General features: G+C 41.4%; 1 protein-coding gene across 5 annotated transcripts in view; it reads right to left on the bottom strand.

Moving 5' to 3' along the window:
• pam (peptidylglycine alpha-amidating monooxygenase) overlaps positions 1-24,465 on the bottom strand; it is a 47,729-nt gene that overhangs the window by 2,815 nt on the left and 20,449 nt on the right. For 4 of the 5 annotated variants that reach the window (XM_057320861.1, XM_057320862.1, XM_057320859.1 and 1 more), the window contains exons 14-25: positions 18,738-18,797; positions 14,871-15,149; positions 12,254-12,389; positions 6,037-6,153; positions 5,851-5,923; positions 5,253-5,463; positions 4,929-5,132; positions 4,534-4,652; positions 4,239-4,338; positions 3,231-3,284; positions 2,712-2,987; positions 2,570-2,632 (exon numbers count right to left, since the gene is read on the bottom strand). In XM_057320861.1, the coding sequence (XP_057176844.1) occupies positions 2,570-2,632; positions 2,712-2,987; positions 3,231-3,284; positions 4,239-4,338; positions 4,534-4,652; positions 4,929-5,132; positions 5,253-5,463; positions 5,851-5,923; positions 6,037-6,153; positions 12,254-12,389; positions 14,871-15,149; positions 18,738-18,797 (1,692 nt within the window). The remainder of the gene's footprint in view (positions 1-2,569; positions 2,633-2,711; positions 2,988-3,230; positions 3,285-4,238; positions 4,339-4,533; positions 4,653-4,928; positions 5,133-5,252; positions 5,464-5,850; positions 5,924-6,036; positions 6,154-12,253; positions 12,390-14,870; positions 15,150-18,737; positions 18,798-24,465) is intronic. The other variant, XM_057320863.1, reaches the window with a different exon arrangement.

The following is a 24,465-nucleotide window of genomic DNA, read 5'->3' as shown; positions in this document are numbered from 1 at the left end:
GTAACGAAGTATTTGTACTTCGTTACTTCCCATCTCTGCTAGGCGGGTTCTGTAATCTGTTTGCCACGTGGTGCTAAGGTGTTCTAGCGCAGTGGTTCTCAAACTTTTTTGGCTTAAGTACCCCTTTTTATGATTTTTTCAAGCAAAGTACCCCTTGACCAGACAACAACATTTTGCTTTAAAATACAGTGAAATGCGAGTCAGACAGTTATTATATCTGATGCCCCCGAGCAGGTTTATTGCTTATAAACATTTCTGTATGTAGCTTTATGCAACTATGTAAATCTCTTAAGTATTAGGTATAACAGTTAAACGTAAATCAGTGTTTTTCAGTTCACTAAAAGTTTATTGTGATCATTTTTTTTAACTTTTTTTCAACAGTTTGAAAAACTCGTACGATGCTTCGAGTGCTTTTGCTGATGCACTTGTGGCTTTTTTCATGTTTTCTTGGCATGGTGTAAATTCATGAAATTTTCTTCTGAAAAACTCCAGTGTGTTCCCGACCTGATTTGGGTGTTTAGTCCGGAGATGCCGTTGAAGATGAGCTGGCTTCATTGCGCTGTTATAACAGCTCACCACATAAAAAGCACAGGAGGAGCTTGTCCTCTTTTAAGAAGCCACCTGTCCATTTTATCGCGACCTCTCCTAACTTACATTATTTTGCGCCCAGACACTGCTCCTGATTCCGGGTCTGGGTTTTTCAGGCGGAGATGTTTAAAGGGAGATGTTTTGAACCACTTTACATAGTATTGCCAGTTTGCGTATTTTAAAAGCTATTTTTAATCTATGAAAAAGTATACTTACCTAGACAAATAATCAACCATCTATAACTTTTCAGTGCATTTTTTTTATTTATCTTATAAGACCAAACAATGTTTTCTGAAACTCTTAATAATTAACAGAAAAAAAGAACAAAATAAAAGAACCACTAAAGACCAAAAATGTTGTTTGTATTCGAGTGCTTTTCACTTTTTCTGCCTTTTAGCAGTGAAACCATATTCCTGAAACTTGGCTATACCTGACACCCTTTTCAGTGTTTGACAAGCTACATGACTAGTTTCAGTGTTTGACTAGCTACATGACTAGTTTCAGTGTTTGACAAGCTACATGACTAGTTTCAGTGTTTGACTAGCTACAGTGACTAGTTACAGTGTTTGACTAGCTTTTCCAAGGCGACCGTTAAGAAGGTAGCCTATCGCTTTAACATTTCCATAGGGACGCGGCACTGCGTATCATGTGACACACCGCAGAGCCACAGCAGCTGTATGACTGATACATTACTTTTACATAATTTTTCTTTTTTCCACTTCTCTTAAAAACATAAACTTAAGTGCCTTGTGAACTGGTAGAAGAATTAAGTGATCTTAACAATTGCTTAAATTGCAGATACTGTGTCTGATCTGAATAAAACACATCCGTCAAATTACATTTGAGGAGATTGTTATTGCCGCTTCCATGAATGTTCTAATCACACCGGTGTGATCATACAAGGCAAAGGGTTAACAACATTATGAAAAGTGAATTTAAGACATTGAGGACAGGCTGGAACCCTGCAATTAACGGAAATCCATCGTAGCGAAGGAGAACTTTAATCCATGATATAAAAATACTATTGTCATAATTTATTGATTTTCATATTTTTTTCCTAAATGTCAGTTTCTCTCACGTACCCCCTGCAGTTCCCCAAAGTACCCCCATTTGAGAACCACTGTTCTAGCGGGTATGGGGGTTTTATCTAGTTTCTAGGTGTTGTTGGTTTATAGGGTGCTCTAGCTGGGTGCTACTCCCTTGTGACGTTCTATAACCTGTCAGGTGTTGCTGAGGTGTTCTAGCTGGTTACTAGGGTGCTCTAGCTGGGTGCTACTCCCTTGTGACGTTCTACAAACTGTCAGGTGTTGCTGAGGTGTTCTAGCTGGTTACTAGGTTGTTTTGAAGTTTTCACTGGTAACTAGTTGTTGCTAGGGTGTTCTATATGGTTACTAGGGTGCTCTATCTGGGTGCTGCTCCCATGTGGTGTTGTAGCTGGTTACTAGGTTGTTTTCAAGTTTTCACTGGTAACTAGTTGTTGCTAGGGTGTTCTATATGGTTACTAGGGTGCTCTATCTAGGTGCCACTCCCTTGTGACGTTCTATAACATGTCAGGTGTTGCTGAGGTGTTCTAGCTGGTTACTAGGTTGTTTTAAAGTTTTCACTGGTAACTAGTTGTTGCTAGGGTGTTCTATATGGTTACTAGGGTGCTCTATCTAGGTGCCACTCCCTTGTGATGTTCTATAACATGTCAGGTGTTGCTGAGGTGTTCTAGCTGGTTACTAAGTTGTTTTAAAGTTTTCACTGGTAACTAGTTGTTGCTAGGGTGTTCTATATGGTTACTAGGGTGCTCTATCTAGGTGCCACTCCCTTGTGACATTGTACAACCTGTCAGGTGTTGCTGAGGTGTTCTAGCTGGTTACTAGGTTGTTTTAAAGTTTTCACTGGTAACTAGTTGTTAATAATTAATTTATCTTTTTTTAAGGTATTTAGATATTGTTACTGAAATCAAGACAAAAATACAGATGAAGAAAAAACTTACCTCTTAGTTTACCCAAGATTCCCCCTGTTGATCCTGACGGTTCCAACTTCACATCACAATCATCTTAAAAAAAAAAAAGAAATCAATCAGAGCAATCCCACAAACAACAGTACACTACACCAGACAGAACATGAACTGTTACCTCTGTACATGTGGCTCTTTCTCCAGCGGATAAAGACGGCAACAGCGATAACAGCAACCAATGGTACGAGCAGTAGAGCGGTGATGACAGCGGGGGACATGCCCTGAGCACTCTGATTGGTCACCGTCTGTGGTTTCTCCTCCTCTTTAGGAGATTCCAGCGACTGTTGATGCTGTTTAGGAGGCACCTCCTGGATTTTCGGAACATTTACCTCTGAAGACTGCACTGGAGACTTCGGTAATGGCTTTATATTGGCCTGCACAAATGTTTCGGTTTCTAAAATAATAGAAGGGGGGAGAATAATATAAGAAACTCTGAGAAAACATTGACTGTGTCAGGGAAATGATTCTGTATATTACTGACAACACATCTAACACTTTAACTTTGATTCCAGATGCAAAGTACTGTAACAGAAAAAACAGATTGTTTTTAAATCAGCACAAATGACTACTGTGATGTTTAAATAATTTACTTTAGCGCTCTGTGTGGGTAAAAATGAAGACCATCCAAACAGCTTACCTTCAATTTCCTGGACCTCAATTCCACCTTTTTTAACAGAGCGGTGTTCTGTCTCTGAAATCAAACAAAAACTTCTCTCACTACATTTTTATATTAAACAAAAAAATATAGAATTAAAAAAAGTCCTTTATCTAAAATAGAACTATCTTAAAGGGGTCATATGGATATGTGTTTTTATGTGTCTTTGGTGTGTTATAAGTTGCCCATGTACAGTGGCTTGAAAAAGTGTTCACCCCCCTTCATTTTATTCACATTTTGTTATGCTGCTGCCTTATCTTAAACTACTTTAAATTATTATTTTTTTACATTAATCTACACTCCGTGCACAATAATGACAAAACAAAAAACTGATTTTTGACAGCCTTGCAAATTTATTAAAAATAAAAAACATAAATAAGTACATTGCATTGTAGCAGATGTTAAATACTGTCTTTTATGCGGATGATTAACATCAGAATAAAAACCATTGTGCTAATCTGAGAAGTGGCATACAGGACTCATCCAACATAGAAAACAAGCCACATTTGCTGTTTGGTATTTGGCTGAAGTAGAATACATTTGTGCATATCTTTACAATTCCCAATGAATCTTTTGTAGTGAAAACCTAATTCTAATACAACCATTACTTTATAATACTAACAGCAAACACATACCTGTTTTGTTTTTGACTTATTTTCTTTTACACTTTCTGACCACTGTATTTTGTCATATTAACTTAATTTAAAATGGATTTGAATGATATTTATATAATGTTTATATCAACAACACTTGAAAAGACATCCATCTTTACTGAAATGGGACACAAGCTTGATGTTGCTTTTCTATATAAAAAAAAACAAATTTCAAAAACAAAGTAATAAAAGTAACATAATACCTAAATCAGTATTAATCTTTTATTTTACTTAAAACTGTTCTTTTACTTTACCTTACTGTGCAAAACTGTTATACTAATGTAATGATTTGACACTTTTGACATTTACTGTACTACTGAATTAAACCTCAACTTACTCTCAGACTGAACAAACTTCATCACAGAATCAGAGCCTGCATCTCCAACGAAGCAACTCCCATCCGATGTCACTACAATATCATGTGGTAATTTAAATTCCTAAGGGAGTTCAGAAAAAAAACATATTTTCTATTATGTTCTATTTACAACTATCACAGTGTCTGCTGAATATTACTGCTGTTTGAATTGTTACGATTCACATTTGCTCCTTAAGAGTTCAATGCTGACACATACAAACAGTGTTTTGATGGACTGGGTGAGTGTGTAAATATTCCTGCAAGTTATAATAAGTACCTGTGTGTCTGGACTGAATGAATCCAGGATTTCCTTAGTTGAATAACTGATCACAAAGCCTCGGAGGGGAGCAGCCCGTCCATATGTAGTCTCTCCGTTCACCGCGTAGATGAGACCACCTAAAACAACACATTAGCATTAATAATGCAGTCCACATTAATATTGATTTGCGTTTTGCATCAGTCATCAAGGGGTCTGTATGAGTTTGAACGTCTATTCTCAACCAACATCAAAGGTCCTGTAATTTGAATCTGTTAGTGATGAGTTACTCGTTACACATGGAGGTTCATCATATGAATTTAAAGGAACAGGTTAAAGGAATAGCTCATCCAAAAATTCCTGTGTTTGCTGTATGAGCATTAATCTAAGATCAGATCATGTCCTTTCATGCCAACCTTGCAAAGGCGAGTATGCAATGGCAAACACTTCTCCTCCAAACTCGTCTTTTTTAATCTCCTTCACAAACTCGCCGGTCTCTGCCATGAAGCACTGAATCCGTCCATTGTCCCGGTCGGCCACACACAGCTCCCGTTTATCCGGCAGGAAAGTCAGGCTGTGTGGGATCCAGAATGGGACGCGCCGTCTTCTGTCTGAGAAGCCTTGGACATCAGGAAAAAACAAACAAAGAACCTTAACGTTCTGCTTTACTGATATCAGCGATATGATGTGATATTGCATTACTATGACTGTAGGGGTCTGAATGAGAAGTGATCGTTTACCTGCCCCCCAGTGTGTAATATATCTGCCCTCGGGTGAGAATTTGAGGATCCTGGAATTGCAGTAGCCATCTGAGATGAAAATGTTTCCAGTGACGGGGTCCACGGCCACGTCTGTAGGTTGGCAGAAATGGCTTTTGTCACTTCCTGGTTTGAAAGCTTCCCCGAGGACCAGAAGCTGTTGATCTTTTCCATCACTGCTGAGCTTGAAAACCTGAACATGGACAAAGATCACATCAGTCACATTTCACTACAATTATACTCACCACCAGTTCATCTTGATTTTTAGATTAGGAGTCTTTCTGACTTAGAAGTTCTGTTCATCTAATGACTAATGACTTTTCAGTCACTTGGGATTACTGAACCATGTTCTCAGAGGTCTCCATTATGATGGCCTTGGAATTAAGTTTAAACAACTCTTGTGCACAAATGTTTTAAAACAAAAACATGTAAACAGTGAGTATCATGATCATGTACCGGAAAACTTAAAATAGAGCGAGTTCATTTCGATAAAAATAAAACATCTATGACACATCACATGTTATTTTGAGGTACAGACAAATAAATCAAAGATTTGAGATTATTATTTGGATGTTTTTACCTGATGCAGCGCTACATCAGTCACCCAGTAATTATCATCCTTGTCTGTAGTTATTCCGTGTGGCATATAAAACCTGTTCAAACAAACACGTCAATGAATAAAATGAAATAAAAGTGTGCAACACAACACGCCAAAGCAGCGCACTGCACATTTCAACAAAACACAGGATGTGGCGTGAAGTCTTACGTGTTTCTTCCGGAAGCTCTGAGCACTCGTCCTTTCACTGGATCCAACAACACGATAGTGGACTGTTGAATGGGGCCCAGAGACTTCTGCTGGTAGATGCCATTACTGTCGAAAGAACTGACGGGCGAAAAAACAATTGATTTTAGCGCGTAGCATGCGTGTGACCTTGTTTAGAAATGACCGTAAACATTTTTTTGTGGCGAGGCATACATCACGAAATCCCACACAATCATGATTTAATATAAACAAAAATGTTTCTGAGTGATTCTATACTGTGATTCTGACTTCAGAAAATATGGAAAATGATTTAGCCTAATGCGCTAATTGCATAAAATGGCGCCGGTGAGCTTTTACGATGCCACAGTTGGCAGACTAATTTCCGGCCGTATGACACTATCGAGTTGTTTTGGCTTAACGAAGTGCTCAGCAATGTAAAGAGGATCTGTCATATCGCTTACGTATATATTTCCTTCTTTTTTTGACTAAAAACACTCATTTGCTGCGTCCGAAAAAATAAGTACGAGTCATGAATAGTATGTCTGAAAACTAAGTATGCAAAAAACAGTAGGCGAGAAATACCCAGATGGTCTACTACTTCCGCTGAGATTCGCAAGTGTGGATCGGATGGACACTTTTCTATCCCATGATGCCACGGGAGCTGAGCAACGGTCAAATTTCAAAAGTAAATCAAATAAATATAGCAGAAAATGCTTTTAATGTAAGTACCAATAAATACATTTCTCGTGACTAAATTATGTTTTTATAAAGGCTCACGTATAGGTTGTTGTGCATACAGAGCATACGGGTCACATGACCATAAAACATGGCAGACGCAGTATGTCCGAAATGTATTCATACTACACCCACTCATACTATATAGAACGTACTGATTTAACGGCCAATAGGTAGATACTTATTTAAATTCAGTACGTACTGTCACAGTATGCGATTTCGGAGGCAGCCAGTGTTATAGGAACGGAAATGACTCTGCCGACTCTGGCATCCCAAAAGCCCACCGGTGCCATCTTATGCAACTAGCGACCAATATACATACATTAATGCATAATGATTATATGTTAACTGACTCTTCATTTTACTACATCACATTAATACATTTTTACAAGATTTACATAAAAAATGTAGTACTTTCTTACCATTGAGTATTAAGTACCAGATGTTTACTGTACGTAAGATTTAAAGGTTAAAAAACAACATGTATTTATAAAATGTATTGTAGTAAAAAGTTCAATACCTGTGCCTTGAGATGTGTAGTAAAGTAACATTTTTCAAAGTTAAAAACTCAGTTGAAAATGTATACTTAAGGAAAAGCAGTTAAAGTAAAGTGTAAAAATAGTTCCCTTTCTGTCGGTCTCTCGACGTTGTGTCGAACCGACAGAATGGGGTTTGTCTTGAGAACCTATCATCTTCTGAGTATTTAGAAAAGGCCAATGAAAATTGGCGAATGAAATTTGCATGCCGGGCTCCTCCCCGGATGTCCGGGTATAAGAGGGAAGCCGGCGTGCTCATTCATTCACCTTTTGTTCTTCAGAGCCTACGCATCTGATGAGCTTCTCTACGATCTGGGTGATCATTCTTTCTGCTGGAATCTACGACGTGGACAGCGGACGGTCCCTTCCTGCAGTGACTCTCCCCTGGGCGTCTCGGCAGTTCCGGAGGTGTTCGAGCAAATTTCCTTTTCTAAAAGAGCAAATTTCTCCAGCGTGGCTTGTCCCGCTGTTCTCATGGGTGCAACACACTCATCGAGGAGGGGGACGGACACAATGCCTGCTTCCAGTACGCTGGGGCAGACGTTGTGGATACGTCCTGCCCGCACTGCGGGCGGTGACGATTCAGACGTTGCGTCACAGGTGGCTGTGTTCCCACGGGACTCAGCCACCACCTCGTTTGCTCCCCGTTCCGTGGCGGCAGGACTACGGCCCTGCCGTCCGCTATGGCAAGCAGCGAGGGTGAGATGAGGATTACTGTGAGCGATAATCCGCCAGCCACGGCTCACGGACCGTTCACACCTCGTTTCGCTCGTCTGACCGTTCCCCAAAAAAGACGGTCCGCCGTCTTATTCCTCAATCACGTATTCGGACACGATGCGTGATGATGAGATTTCTCTTGCAGCATCGGGGGGTGACGTACTGCCATCCGACTCCGACGATTCTTCGGGCTCCCTCCCTCGGGGGGTCGAGCCCAGGAAAAAGCGGATGTCGAGATGTCGGCCATGCTTTCCCGGGCCGCCGTGAGTGTTGGGTTGCAGTGCCCGCACTGCCTCTCCCGGCATTCGCGGCTGGCTACATGGCGCCTCGGGTTTGAGCGCGGCTCCAAGCCGCGCCCGCCCCCAGTGCCGTGTTTACCGGAAGTGCATGAGGAACTTTGTAAGACCTGGAACGCCCCTTCCCGGCACGTTTCACGTCAAACAAAGTTCTGTCACCCTCTCTTCCCTCGAGGTTGAGACAGCTGGAGGATACGTCGGTGTCCCCAGGGTGGAGTATGCCGCCGCGGTGCACTCGTGCCCGTAGGTGGCGGCCACCTGGGGGGGCTCGACCTAGACTCCCGTCCAAAGCATGTGGTGTCTCGGCATCTCTGGTGTCGAGAGCTTACATTGCGGCGGACCAAGGCTGCCTCCTCTCTCCACGCTATGGCTCCTGCCAGAGCCAGGGCGTTGAGAGAGCTCCACGAGGGTAAGACGACCCAGCGCTTATGCAGGAACTCCGCGCCGCCACCGACCTCGCTCTACGGGCGACCAAGGTGACCACGCGGGCCCTGGGTCGGACGATGTCCACACTTGTGGTCCATGAGAAACTCCTCTGGCCAATCCTTGCGCAGATGAGTAACGCTGAGAAGGTCCGCTTTCTCGATGCACCCGTCTCGCAAGGGGGGGCTGGTTGGTGTTACTGTCGAGCCGCAGTCGGCCCCGCTCACCCCCCGCCCATCGGGGGGGCGCGAGACCCGCACGCGGCCTCCCCGGAGGGTTCTCGACAGTAGAGAAGCAGTCCTCCGTGCCGCAACTCGGCCGCCTCGGCCGTCGAGTCCCGTGCACTGTCTGCTTCCCAGCAGCCCTGGTCCTCTTCGAACGCCCTCCAGCTCTGGGCCCTGGAGGAGACAGCGAAGAGGAGACCATCGCCCCATCAGCAGCCGCGGGAGCGGCTGTCATGGGAATACCTCAGGGGGATCGAGGCTACCATTGGGCCCGACCCCAGCCACATCGCTGGGAAGTCGGATAGGGACGGATCCTGCCCCGTCTCTCCATCTGCTGGCCCCCTCCGGGGGGCTGCGCCCACTTACTCTCAAAAAAGGAGAGTTTCCTCTCTCTCTGGGTTACCAGCGTTCACCCCGCACGACGTACGCATCGACTGCGTCATGGCAGCCATGCATAACGACACGACGTGAACGGCAAACTCGACGTTGCGTCATGGCAAGCGCAATGTCGAGTATAAACACCAGCCCTCAGCACTCTCAGTCAGACAGTGCGTTGAGCTGCGCAGTCGCCAGGCAGGAAAAACGGCAGAGCCGATCTCCTCCCCGGGGGACCTCCCCCGGCAAGGAATCCGTACTGCTAGCCATCGAACCACCCCCCGGGGGGACGATGAAAAAGATCGTACCTTAGTCCCCGTCTCATTCTGGGAGCCTGTCCGGCTTCCCAGGCTGTCAGACTGGCTAGGGAAGACGATCCGTCTCGGCTACGCGATCCAGTCGCCTCACGCCTCGCCAAGTTCAGCATCCGATATACCTCAGTCAGAGGCTAGGATGTTCCGTACTTCGGGCCGAGGTCGCCACCCTTCTGGTGAAGGGAGTGATCGAGCCCGTCTCACCAGCCGAGATGTTCAACGGGTTTTACAGCCTGTACTTCATTGTCCCCAAGAAAGGCGGGGGGTTGCGCCCTATCTTGGGTCTGTGTGTTCTGAACAGGCACCTACACTTAGCTGCCTTTCAGGTTGATCACGCAGAAGCGCATCCTGACGTCCGTCAGGTGTCAGGACCGGTTCATGGCAGTCGACCTGAAGGACACGTACTTCATGTCTCGATCCTCCCTCGACATCGGCCGTTCCGACGGTTCGTGTTCGAGGGACGGGCATATCAGTACAGGGTCCTCCCCTTCGGTCTGTCCCTGTCTCCACGAGTCTTTACGAAGGTCGTGGAAGCCGCCCTCCTTCCCCTTAGGGAAGGAGGTGTGCGGGTACTAACTATCTCGACGACTGGCTCAGTTTTGGCACACTCTCGAGATCTGTTGTGTACACACAGGGACCTGGTGCTCCGGCACCTAGATCGGTGGGGCTACAGGTCAACTGAGAAAAGAGCAAGCTCTCCCCGGTGCAGAGCATCCTCTTTCTCGGTATGGAACTCGACTCTGTCCTCACGAGCGGCCCCGCTCACCCCCCGGGGGGGGCGCGAGACCCGCGACGAGGAAGCCCGCACCCTCGCGGCCTCCCAGAGGCAGGCGACTGACTAGAAGCACCCGATCAGTGTTGAACTGCCTGAAGCTTCAGACAGTCAGCGGTCCCCCTGTAACAAGAGGCTCCTGGGATACATGGCATCCTCGGCGGGGGTGGTCCCCCTCGGGTCGATGCACATACGACCGCTCCAACACTGGCTGCAGAGTCAAGTTCCTTGGAGAGCGTGGCACACCGGCAGCAGGCGTATGGTCACACGCTTTTCTGCCGACACACCCTAACCCCCTGGTCTCCATGACCTTCTTGCGGACAGGGGTCCCCTTTGGGATGCCTCCCTGCAAGGTTGGGGTGCCGTGTGCAACGGGCAAGCAGTGTCGGGGCGGTGGACGGGCCCCCGCCTGCGTTGGCATTTCAACTGCCTAGAGTTGTTGGTTGTGCTACTTGCATTGAGGAGGCTACTACCTCTCGTGCAGGGAAGCACGTGCTGGTCCGGTCGGACAGCACAGCTGCTGTGGCGTATTCTTTCACTCACAGCAGCTAACATGACTCGCCCGACGCCTCCTCCTCTGGAGTCAGCAGGTGATCAGCTCCCTGCGAGCCACACACATCCCAGGCGTCCTGAACCAGACTAGTGCTCCAGACGTGGTAACACCCCCTCCGTGGGCTGTTCCGTCTGATGTATCCTCATGAATGGTTCCCACCTTGGCAACCCATGACCTCCCCAGGTGGACTCCCACCTTGCGGTTAACTCCTGTCCGCACTTTCTTCCCATGAGTTCTCCCCTGATGGTGAGACCATGTGGTGTCTCCACTAATTCCTCCCTACGGTAGGTAGTGGCCTCTGCAGCGTTTTTCCCCCACGGGGAATAATGCTTACCCAGTGGCCCGTACGGTGCCGGGCGGCTTCTCGCCATTTAGAAAATTAGGCCTCTGCCCGTGACAGCCGGCATTAGGGAGCTTCCCAACTTTTTGTGGAAAGCTCTGGGTCCCCCTTCCTCTCCACTGGAGGGTCATAATTTCGCGTTAGCGTCTTCGTCTGACTCGCCCAGGCCAGTCAACGTCGCTCCGCAGAGATTGTGACGCGGCTCAGTGCTGTGGCGTTTTCCATAGGAACCCCATTCTGTCGGTTCGACACAACGTCGAGAGACCGACAGAAAGGGAAAGTCTTGGTTACGGATGTAACCTTGGTTCCCTGATGGAGGGAACGAGACGTTGTGTCCCTCATGCCACAACACTGGCCGCCCACCCTAGCGGTCGGGGGAGGATGCTTTAGGCTCCTCAGACCAAAGGTGAATGAATGAGCACGCCGGCTTCCCTCTTATAACCGGACATCCGGGGAGGAGCCCGGCATGCAAATTTCATTCGCCAATTTTCATTGGCCTTTTCTAAATACTCAGAAGATGATAGGTTCTCAAGACATACCCCATTCTGTCGGTTCTACACAACGTCTCGTTCCCTCCATCAGGGAACCGAGGTTACATCCGTAACCAAGAAGTTAAATACGGTCCACCTCTGACAGAAAAGACGGTAATGTTTATTATCATATTCATATTATGAGAATACAGCCTACGTTTATTAGAGGATTAACTATTTACTGTAAATATTATTTTTAAATAGCAATTTTATAAGATACAAATCACTCAACCCATTTTCTTCACAGAAATGTTTAATAGACAGCAAAATTAGAGTTTGGAGAGAGAACTGCATGATGAGTAGGTTGGTGTTCACTTTGTAGAATAGGATATAATTGACAAACTTGTAAGAACAGTTGTATAGAGCAGAACGCTTAAATGTATAGAGTGGATTTGCAGAACATACTTGATTCCCCATGTGTGATCTCCTCTGTGGAAGATGACCAGGTTCTCATCAGAGTTCAGAGCCAAACCAGCCACCTGCCCCAACTGCAGCTCCTCCTCAGGCCAGTCTGCCACCTCCACCAGATGACTCTCTGCACCTGCACACACACACATACACACTGACAGGTCAACAGATACGGCAACGGACTGGCTGATAAAATGTGACATAACACGATAAAAGTGACGAGTCATTCATAATACATCCGGTATCTCTCTGGAGTCTGACTCTGCATCACGATGGTGAATAAAGAGGAGAATAATAAAGGCATCAGGTGAGAAATGAAGGCCTGTAACTGGAGAGGTTAACTTTGGGGCATACGAAGCTGCACAAACCATTGTTCCATATTTAGAGGACTAAAAGGGAGGATAAATCGCCAGCCATTTGAACAACAGAAACTGATCTCTCATACCCACAACTCAATCACTGTTTTATAAGGTAACGCGTATGAATCTCATTTCACACCAATTTATACAAGTTAAAATCATTAAAAATACTGAGTCATCCCGTTTGATCGCACTAATTCAGGTTACTTTCAGCTGTTTTCATTAAGCTCATATGACAATGCCGGCTAACAAAATAAATACTGTACAAAATACTGCATTAACACGAGCATTACATTTACATTAACAGATAAACAAAAAATATATTTTTCATCAGGTCAAAATAACAGAAAAGATGCTCTGTATTTTTCCAGACAAAGTTCATGTTCACTTTTAAGCAAGTTATATTTCTACCTGTATTTAGGAAATTAGGGAAATTTAAGGATTTTTTTGTCATAACCTGGATTTTCATCAGTTTTGATGTGTCTTGTCATGCTGTCAGTCTTTCACATTGCTGTTGGATGACGTAACAGTTTGTCACTCCTAAGGATTGATTTTGTTGAAATTCAACAGACACTAGACTGGAATGACCACATTACATCTAGAAATGCTGATTAAATGAACATTTGGTCTCTTTTTAAACATGCATTAACAAACTAACTGTAACTTTTAGATTCTCTGTCTTTGTAGCTGCTCAAAGGACTTCCACAATGTAGACGACTATTACTGAGGTTGATCAATATTTCTGCGTTTTCTGTATATTCTATTTCCTAACTATCACTCTACTCATAAACCAAACCCCCAACTAAACCTTTCTGCATTTTTACATTTTCAAATAGCATCACTTTAAGAATCACAAAAGCTGATGGTTCGAGCTGAAGACAACAGGAATTAACAGAGGTATGCGGGAGAGAATCTCTAAACACACAAAACCCTTCAAAGCTTGAAGCAGATGGGCTACAGCAGTACAAGATCTCACTGGATGCCACTCCAGTCAGATTAACATGAAGAAAGTGAGCACGCTCACCCAAAATAGAGTTGTAATTTGATTTAATATGAGATAAAACCACAGTTATGTGATGTGGAGCCAAACTCAGACACTAGACGAGAAGGTGTAAAAAAGTTAATGAAGAGGTGATGACGGCCGGTGAAATGGTTGAGAGAACAACAAGGCATGACAGTCAACGCTTAAAGAGTAACTATTACAATGTCCATTTCATGCAGTGTGTAATGTTGCTGTGTGTGAATGTAAGCAATCTGCCAAGTTGTAAAACCGAAAGTCAACGGATAACAAAATTATTGGCTTGGGAAAAAAGGAGTCGACTCTGAATCAAGCGAACGAGTCGTCTGTCGTTCTAATTTCATTTCCGGGTCGGATTTGCGTCACTCGGTGTAATGCCCGCCTATGTTCCATTTGCGACACTGCAAGCGGTAGACCAATCACAGCAGACTAGACCATCTGACCAATCAGATCAGAGTAGGCTGACCGAAAGGAGGGGATCAGACAGATGAATTGACGACCGAATCATTTGAGAGTCAGTCAATAACTACCTACTATTAGAAAATGAAAGTGTTTTTACACCGTGTATGTACGTAAACTTGTTGGACACTACATAAACCAAAGCAGGACCTTAAAAAAAATCACAAAATATTTACTCTTTAAAATCTAATAAGCCAACTAAGGATGCTAGAGCTTTTCTATGCAATATCTTTTCTAACCCATTTTTCAATTATATTTAATACAAATTGCAGACAGCAAATGTAGCTATTTGCCCAAACGTGAACTGACAAAAAGATCAATGCGATGACTAAATGATCCAGACAACTCCACAAAGTCTGCTTCTGGTAGCTATATATACTGGAATATTATAAAAAAAATCTATTTATTTTTGCAGCCTTAAATGTCAACATTTGAGTCAACCAATGACAAGAGTTTAGTGCAGGATTATCTGGTTTGCTAACCAATAGCCATCAGGGGAATGATCAGAACCTAAAACAAGTTCAATACCCTCATAGGATATTTAATTCTACAACATAAAAACATAGGCTCCAGACCATAGACTTTTAGACTAATCCAACAAAAAACAATCTTCCAGTGAACGAATTCCACTCAAAGATTCAATCCATTCTATAACACTTCTCATGATCCAGATACTAATGTCCCAATACACTTAGGTGTCTGACACTGTGGCCCGTATGTATTGAGCAATGAGTGAATGAATATTTTGTTGGGGTAATAAACGGAGGCCCAAACCCACCTTGTTTCTCCCCCTGTGCCGCACCTGTCCCGCTCTTGGAGGGGCGGACAGTGGACTCTAACTGGTGAAACTTGTGCACTCTGTCCCTCACCAGAACTGCATCCTCTCTGGCTTTGGAGCCTAACCATGGCCAGCCCATGTCTTTCTTTTGCATTACTCTATCAATCTCTGCCAGCAGACGTGCCTGGGCTCGGGCAGCCTTCACAGGGTTATACTTATGCACAGGGACAATGTCATCTCTCTCCCCCAGCACTTTAGAGAGAAGCGAAAAGAAGTCACCTGCACAGGAGGAAAGAGAGGTGGAAAAAATGAAAGACAATAGGATGGGTGATGTGAATGGAAAAAAAAGATTGAAGTCATTGAAAGTGGAGGAAGAGAAGTGGTGTTGGTGGTGCTTTATATATTGCATAGAGCAGGGGCTTACATAATATATCTCTTATATATCTCGTTAAAGTAATGGTTCACCTCACAATGAAACCTCTTTTATTATTTACTAACCGTCCGTCATGCCATCCCAAGTGCATGTGAATTTTGTGAAGAAGTTCGTAAATCCCCTGGACAGTCTCCAATTTTTTCAAGCGTCAAAAAGCTCCATGTGATGCCAGTAGGTTAAAGGAATCATTCACTTTAAATAAAATTTTTCTCAATAATTCACTCAGCCACATGTCATACAACATGTCATGTCATGTCATTCGAAAACAAATTGAGGCTTACGAGGAAAGCTTTCCAGGGTTCTTCTCCATATAATGGACTTGAACCTGGGGCTGTTGGTTAAGGTCCAAATTTCAGTTTCATTGCTGCTTCAAAAGGCTCTACACGACACCAGACGAAGAATAGGGGTGTTGTCTAGCAAAACGATTAGTCCTTTTCCAAGAAAACTAAAAACATTTAAAACATAAATATATGACTTGCTCTGCCTCGGAGTGCCTCCATGTAGCGCGTCCACGACTTGACGTACTCTGTAATCACGTTGGAAAGGTCACGCGTGACGCAAGCGGAAGTTCCGACCCAGTGTGGAGAAAGAAGACCGTTCAAAAGTTCTTGGATGTTGAATGACACATTATATGTCTTTGTGCAAGACTATTGTTTTAAAATGGTCAGTTCGTGTGCATATCAGGGATGTTTAAATCTTTTGAAATCTGCATCACGTGTAACCTTTCCAACGTGATTGCGTAATACGGAAGTCGTCGAAGTGCATAGCGTAGGAAGTTCAAGCCGTTTATTTGTTTAAAAAGTGCATTATTTTTTTTGTTTTCTTGGAAAATGACTAGACAACACCCTTATTCATCGGCTGGTGTCGTTTACAGCCTTTTGAAGCTGCTATGAAACTGAAAATTGGATTGTGACCAACAGCCCCCGTTTAAGTGCATTATATGGAGAAGAAACCTGGAAAGCTTCGACAGAAGAAATAAACACGCAGACGGCTTGTGTGACATGGGGGTGAGTGAATTATCATGACATTTTTATTTTATAGTGAACTACCCCTTTAATAAAGGTATTCTGAAGCAAACCGTTGAGTTTGTACAGAAATTGTTTAAGCATTTCAAACTAGAACATTTCACAGCTTTGGTCATACTGAGCTTTTGGAAGCTTCAAAAAATTGAAGACCATCCCATGGCATTACAAAGGCAAGGAGAGAGGACACATTCATTAAAATAAGTCAGACTGTGTTCAGCTATGAAGAAAGAAAGTCATAATCACCTGAACGACAAAAAGACGATTCTTATTTTAGGGAGAACTAATCCTTTAAAAGTGGGGATGTCAATTTTTGACCATCGGGGAAACTTATAGTGATGCCTTATAGTGACCAGCTGTTGGGAATCACAATCAGTAATGCCAGCGGCAAGGTGCAGAGACAAGACACCACAAAGTAAACCACTCCCACAGGTCACACGGTGTTCAAAAACAGCTAGACGCAACATAATGAACAATTCTGAGGTCGATAGAAAGTTATGACAGAGTACAAAAGCATAGGTCATCTGACATTTCATACAATTAATTGAAGAAGAACATGATTCAAGGCAACAATACCTGATAGCATGCCGTTAGAATGTCCCTAAAATTTGAGATGGAGGGGGGCACAAATGGCCCTGTTTGAGGTTTTGCCTCATTTTTATATCTTATAATATGAAATAGTATAGTTAAGATGTATCCCACTAGTAATGAGCACAATATCACGAGTGCCATTTTTGTCCCAAATATAGCAAGTTGCAAATGTGATGTTGATTTTAAACAACAGCCCAATAAATAAAGTTAATATTGTGCTATTTTAGACACAACAATGTCTGCAGTTCCTCAATTTAGCCAGAGCTATAAAGACAAAGCAAAACAGTTTGTCTCCTAGCAACACGGTGATGTTTATTTTCTGAACATTTGGCTTTGAACGAATCTGGTGCACTATTTACATCACTTCTGAATGAATCAGCTGTTTGAACAAATCAAATGACAAATCAATAACTTAATCATAACTACATTCACCACCACCTACTGGCAGTTTTAGCTTCTAAGTATAGCTTTAGCTTAGAGTATAATGCGTAAAAGAATAATAGCATATTTCCATATTTAAAAAAAACATTAGATTTCGTTTACCCAAAAAATAAAATTCAGCCTCATGGTCCAACAGTTTGTGTGTAATAAATTCTATGTTGAAGCAAAATATTTCTTTCTGGAGCAACTTTTTAGAATGTCTCTTTGGTTAACCACTCGGTCTACATGGAAAGGAATCTACTGTATAGATAATGTTTGACAAAACACATTCCAACAAAGACTCGACCATATCAGGAAAATCTGACCTTTCCTGGGTATGTTACACCGCTTCTCATACATACTCATCATCTCAAAACCGGACTACAACAACACGTTATTGGCCAATATTCCAGCTTTCGTGACTAACACAGTGTCTACACTGGACGCGACACGACGCATGGTTTGTCTAATGGGTTTGTCGCGTTGTGCCGCAACGCATCTAGTGTGGACAAAATGTAAAATTATAATAGGTTCTAATGTGTTTCTAATTACTTTTGTCATGTCGCATCACACCGGTCGCAGGGACTAAACAGCAAACTCTGGAGGTGTTTCATTGGCGACAGCAGGAGTCTCATAGATAGCGTCTACAGTTTGATGCAGCGAATAACAGGACCACCGGAGCCATAATCACTGAACCAGACACCTCTTGCATCAGCAAGACATGTAGCTGTGTGGTCGCCTCCACATTCAATCATGAATGACGAGCAGGCCTTCTGAAAAAGCATCTCTATGATCAAACCATCATACACAATGACACAATGAATCCTCTTTATCCATATTTAGAAACGTATCAGTATTTTTTCATTCATCAGAGTCTTCACACATACTACAGTAACTGACAGTGATAGACAGTCAGTGAGTAACCCCATTCTTCTGTCTCCATACATCTCCACTGATATCCCAACAAATGCAGGATTAGAAAGTCAATCTTATCAGTGATATTAATAATACAGAATATGTATGAAAACAAGGAAAGAAGGAAATGTATTTGCAAAAGTGAATGTTTCTCGCCTTTTGTAATAGTGATTACATGCTTGAAATAGTTTTTGTACAAACCAACTACAATGAATCTACTGTATGAGAGAACATGTCGGAAGAAGTTCACCATTTAAAACCACCGTCACAACACAATTGGTTGTTGCTCAGCACATCTGACAGTTGCTTTCTGAAGTTTTGTATTACTAGTTGGTACTGCACATCTATTGTGTGGCCTACAAAAAAGGATGTGCATTCAGGTGGTTTCTGTCAGATCTGATGTGTTATTGTATTTCAGAAGAGATGTGTTTCAGAACTCTCTTTTTATTATGTCTAAGAGTCTAAATAATGTAAAACTCAACATACCCTGATCTAAACCCTCTTCTTCTCTCATGGGCTGCTGCAGCTGCAAATCTTTCACAACATCTGTGGAAATAAAGAAAGACATCGTGAGAAAACGAAAGATGAATGCTAATGTAAGCTAATGTAGCTGAAACCAAAAGAGCCGTAAAACCGTAAAAGAGCCGTAAAACAATTAGTCGCGACTAATCGAATGCAAAATAAAAGTTTTTGTTTACATAATATGTGTGTGTCCTGTGTACAATAATTATGTATGTATAAATACACAATCATGCATGTATATATTTTAGGGGTGTCAATAGATTAAAATTTTGAAGTGCGATTAATCGCACACGTATAGTGAAATTAAACATACACTATTTATTTTGTTTAACATGTTTATTTTAGTGCTGTCAATCGATTAAAAAAATTAACTAACTAAACACACAACTTTTATGTTTTAAAATATGCTTTTACATTCTAATAATTTCACATTTTATCTCTAAATTAATGTAGAAACAACACATGTCTTTAACAGCATCATTTTATGAATGAAAGCAAACATTCTAATATTGTTGGCTTTGCAACTGATGTCTTTATTAAATATATTATTTTTTTCTACTAATCAAACCCAATATAATAAGTCTGCCCTTCTACCTGTCTAACAGGTAGGAAATATAAAGAAAATAAATAAAGTTCTCAAACACTTTACTTCAGGGGTCTTCAACGTTTTTGGGGCAAGGACCCCTTAGATGAGAGATGCATGGAGCAGGGACCCCCTTAAACTAAATGTGTAAACAGAGCTATTTAAATAGAAACAACCATATTGCCAGAGGTGGACAGTAACGAAGTAAATTTACCTGAGTACTGTACTTCAGTACACTTTTTGAGTATCTGTACTTTACTTGAGTATTATTTTTTCTGAGTACTTGTACTTTAACTTCACTACATTTGAAAGACAAATATCATACTTTTTACTCCACTACATTTATAAAAAGGTCCAAAAGTAGAAAATGGTTTCTATGCAGCGGGTTTTCCTGTGTACTCAATTTATCTGGCTTGCGATCTGCCATGACCTTTTACTGTTGCCAAGTATTTCCGTTTTTCTAAGCTAGCGGTTTTCCGGCAAGCTTTGAATGGCCATTTGGCAGATTTTTTTACGCATATCTGGCAACTCTGGGATCTTCCCCGCTAAACTAATGTAAACGTAGGCGCTGCTACACCGTTGATAGCGCTCTAAAAAGACAAATAGAACAATAAAAGACGAAAAAGGCACATGTTAAAGTGTGGTGTAATCATCTGTGGGTTACGATCAGTCAAAGATCGTAGAAACATTGTCATGAAAATGATTGGCATAACGGCTAAACGGTAAATATAAAATAAAAAAAAGGTAAATATTGGAATAAAACCCAAAACACACTACAAACAGGAATTTAATTTAAAAATCTCATTCTAATTAAAAAATGTATTGTTTTTTTTCAGCAGGGATGGTATTTGCAGTAAAACCACAGTATCCACATATTTACCATTTTCTATATATAGGAACCATACTCCAATTAATAATCTTTAGTAAAACCACAGCAACTAAAAGTACCATAGTTTCATTATACTAGCTATAGTTTATGTTTGTAGTTTTATGTTTGTAAATTATGGTAATGCAAATGGTAATAAATACAACAAACACATGGCTTCTACACTTTACTATTTACAAGAACCTTACTACTTACTGGTAAATTGCTGCTAAAACTGGTAAAGGAAATATACAAAATAAAAGAACACTGCTCATAAATACATATAGGCCTAGGGGGCTAATGAGGATAATTAGGCTAAATGATCATACAGGATTATATCTAAACTAAACATACTGTATATGTGCTAAACACATGAAGCTCTTAAAGGAGTTGCTCACTGCAAAATTTGCCCCCATTGACTTTCCATAGTAGGAATAAAAATGACTATGGAAAGTCAATGGGGGCAAATTTTGAAGTGAACTACTCATTTAATACAACTGATACTCTGAGCTACTCTGTGTATTCAGTAGGTTGCATCAGAGGCATAAGGTATACGACAATAAATGCAAATTGATGCATTCTGTTGTAAAATCAGGCATTTCTTCCACTTCTCTGTGTGTTATAGAACACACCGCTATTTTATAATTGTGCGCTCCGTTGTCTTTCTCGTGGATCAGCATTGTCGCGGCTGTTACACGAAAATGAACACAAGTTTTTCTCTGCAGAGCATCACATTAGGGCTGTGCAAAAATATCGATACATGTAACTATCACAATATTTTTTTTTTCAATAGTGTATCGATAGTGATACCTCTACTATCGATAATTTTTTTTAATCATGTCATATACATACAGCCAAAAGTAAGTGGAAGTGAGCATGGTAAAAAATATAAGAATGCTTGGAGCTCTCAGAGCTGATGTGTGGGTGTGCTCTGGTTTTCAAAATAAGTCATGGAGTATTGAGTTATATAAAATAATGCTGTTTGTAGGCTTCACAAGTCATGACACAAGTCACTTGGCTACTGCAGTGCATTAGACATAAAGTTTATTAAGAAAAGTAACAATGACATTTATTGTGCTTTCACGGATGTGACACCAGCGCACTTACAGCACGGATGAAGCAGGGGTTTTATACTGCCCATGTTCAGTGTTTTAACTGTAATCAGGGCTCGACATTAACGCTTGTCCGGGACAAGTAAATGTTTTGTATGGGCAAGTGAGAGAGAATTTTACTTGCCCTGCCGGACAAGTAACTTGAAAAAAAAAAACAGTGCGACATACAGTATATGTAGAATAATAAGAATATGTGCATTAGACAGAGCTGCATGTTTGTCGTGGTTGTGCTTGTTTGTGTGTGACAATAATCAATGGCGCACCGCACTGAGTTCACGCGGACGAGGAATCCTGTTATTTAAATGTCATCTGGCTGTTCTGGGTGTCTGAGTGAATTATGTGCACAGTTTAACATACAACACGAGTGATGGTCGAGTATTTATCTGCGCTGCACTGTATGATGATATGAACACATGAACTTCATCTCCAGAGTTGCTCTGAGAGTTTATTTTACGAACGTTTTAGTGTTTGATTGAAGCTATCTGCAAACAAGCGTCTTCCCAAAGACCCGTCAAAATAAAAGTCCCGTTAAATTGAACACTCAGACAAAAAATACTGTAGTGTACTATTGAAAATTGAAGTGCCCTTGTAGTAAATTGATAAACACTGTATACTATAGTAAAGTTCAAAAACAATATAGTAAGAATTTTTACTGCAGTTTACTATAGTAAATACTATAGTAACCTACAGTAATTTATGTGGACAAATATACCACTATTGTATAGTAAAAAAGGAAAAACACAGAACTTAGAAATATTAAAACAAATTTAGGTAATCTAAAAATTATATATGGCCCTAATTTATCCATCTGTATGTAACATTAATGTCTTTTGTCAGTTATCTGCCTATTCATGTTGAACTACACTTGCACATTTCTGCCTGTGCTACCAAACTTTAAACCTCTCTAGCACCAGTGCTATGTGCAAAAAAAGTTAATTTAGCCTTAACATAATAATTACTGCTTGCCTTTGTTTTATAGCAGTCACGGAGAGTAGGCCTATAGCCAAATTCAGGCGGCCAAAGCGGACACTAGTTAAAATGCTTAGAAGCAAACTTGACCAATCTAAATCCGAAACAATTATATTGATTATATTATATTATAATTCAAATGAAATATCTTTTTTTTTAATCTTTGGACAAGTATTTTTGTACTCGGACAAGTGAATGTCAAATTAACTTGTCTGATGGACAACCACATGACAATGCATAATGTCAAACCCTGTGTAATGCACCACAACAAAGTGACTTGCGTGAGCCACCTTATTACCTAATTATTCCCCTGTGCTACCCACTTGAGGGGCGCAATCCACAGTTTGAGAACCTAAACCTCTTATCTAAAGCTCCATGCATCGCACATCATGGCCACTCTGCAGAGGTAAGGGATGTTTTTACACTTATCCTTACAGAAAATCCCAGGTGGTGGACAGCATGTTGTATTTCTAGCTCTACTTTTCACATTTTCTATTAAAAGTATTGCAATATATCGCAAATGTGTATCGTATCGAAACACATAGCAATATATTGTATCGTGACCCATCTATCGTGTTATGTATCGTATCGGGAGGCACTTGCCAATACACAGCCCTACATCATATCAGACTAAGGAGAGCAACATGATGCAATAGGGGCAACTTGTTTGATGTGAGCATTTCATTGATTTTAAACACGTAAGATAGTTCTGTCAGAGTTTACAATGCAGAAGCGGTGTGGTGTCATTTGGCTGTCAAATTAGCGCTTTACAGCTTTAACAAATGTGAACAGAAGTTCAGAAACATATGAGAATGCACTTTATTTGCACGCAACTCCTTTCATGCATACTTTTATCGGAAGGGAGACAGAGAATGCACTGATTCTAACCCTACCGGTTTTTATGATGCAGATGTAACGTTTCTTCCATTGCTTGCTTCTGATGCCTGAATGCATGTTTTTGTCTGCACGCACGCAGGTTAAAATTGCAATGCGCGGGAGCTTCAATGAGTCAGCGTGGCCGCGCACGTGCGCAGCTTAAAGAGAACATTGTTTGTAATATTTCTGTACCCATGCTTTACATTTTTAACAAAAAGTTGCCTGTGAGTAAACAGTAATTAGCGGACCCCTTGCAGTTCCACCGCGGACCCCCGGTTGAAGACCCCTGCTTTACAGTCTTTACTGCTAAATATATGAAATACAGAATAATACTCATTAAAGCTACAAAATCACATTGATTTCTTCTTTTCTTTTGTTCTTTGATTAACATTAGTGACAGGAATCACAGCAGCACATTTAAAAACGCAGCCCCTTTAAAAAGCAGGTCTAATGCGCTTCCTATTTTCACTACTCTTTGCATTCATTTAAGACTTTATTTAACTCAATACTTAATACTAGACAAAATGTGCTTTCTGGCATAATCTTGTGTGTTTTTGTTCATTCAAGTTAATACTGGTGCGCTGTCTGACAGATTCTGACGCAGCCTTTAGCCCATGTGTACACCAGACGGGACCGCTGTCGCCTTGAGCCATGTTCCACAGCCAGAAACTGTCAATCCATACTGGACGAGTCAATACAACCATTTCAAATCGCGTCTAAATACTTTAAAGGCCTTTATATTAATAAAAGTGTGATTATATAATGTAACGCTAGACAATGATGACAGAGAAAACGGATGTTGCCTTAATGGCGTTAAATATTTCTTTTAAATAATCTTTTTAAAATTAATCGCGCGTGTTAACGCATTAACGTTGACAGCCCAAATATATTTACGACAAATTTACATGTGTATATACATTTTTACATTTATATATAACTTTTATAATAATTACACATTTTTAATGTATAAATATACTTTATCTAGGGCTGTCAAACAATTAATCGCAATTAATCGCATCCATAATAAAAGTTTGTGTTTACATAATGCATGTCTGTGTACTGTGCATATTAATATTGTATTTATAAACACAAAAACACACACATACAAGTATATACATTAAGGAAATGTTTAGAAATATTGTTAACACTTTATTGTTAACGCTATTCTCACTATTAACTAGTTGTTATTAGCATGCCTGTTATTGGCATATTGGCTGTTTATTAGTACTTATAAAGCACATATTCTGCATGACCATACTCTACATCCCTAATCCTACCCAATACCTA

Source organism: Triplophysa rosa, linkage group LG22, assembly GCF_024868665.1.
Source record: "Triplophysa rosa linkage group LG22, Trosa_1v2, whole genome shotgun sequence".
In the NCBI taxonomy this organism is placed as follows: Eukaryota; Metazoa; Chordata; class Actinopteri; order Cypriniformes; family Nemacheilidae; genus Triplophysa; species Triplophysa rosa.
Note: the sequence above shows the minus strand (reverse complement) of the source record. Positions and strands in the feature narration are given on the sequence as shown.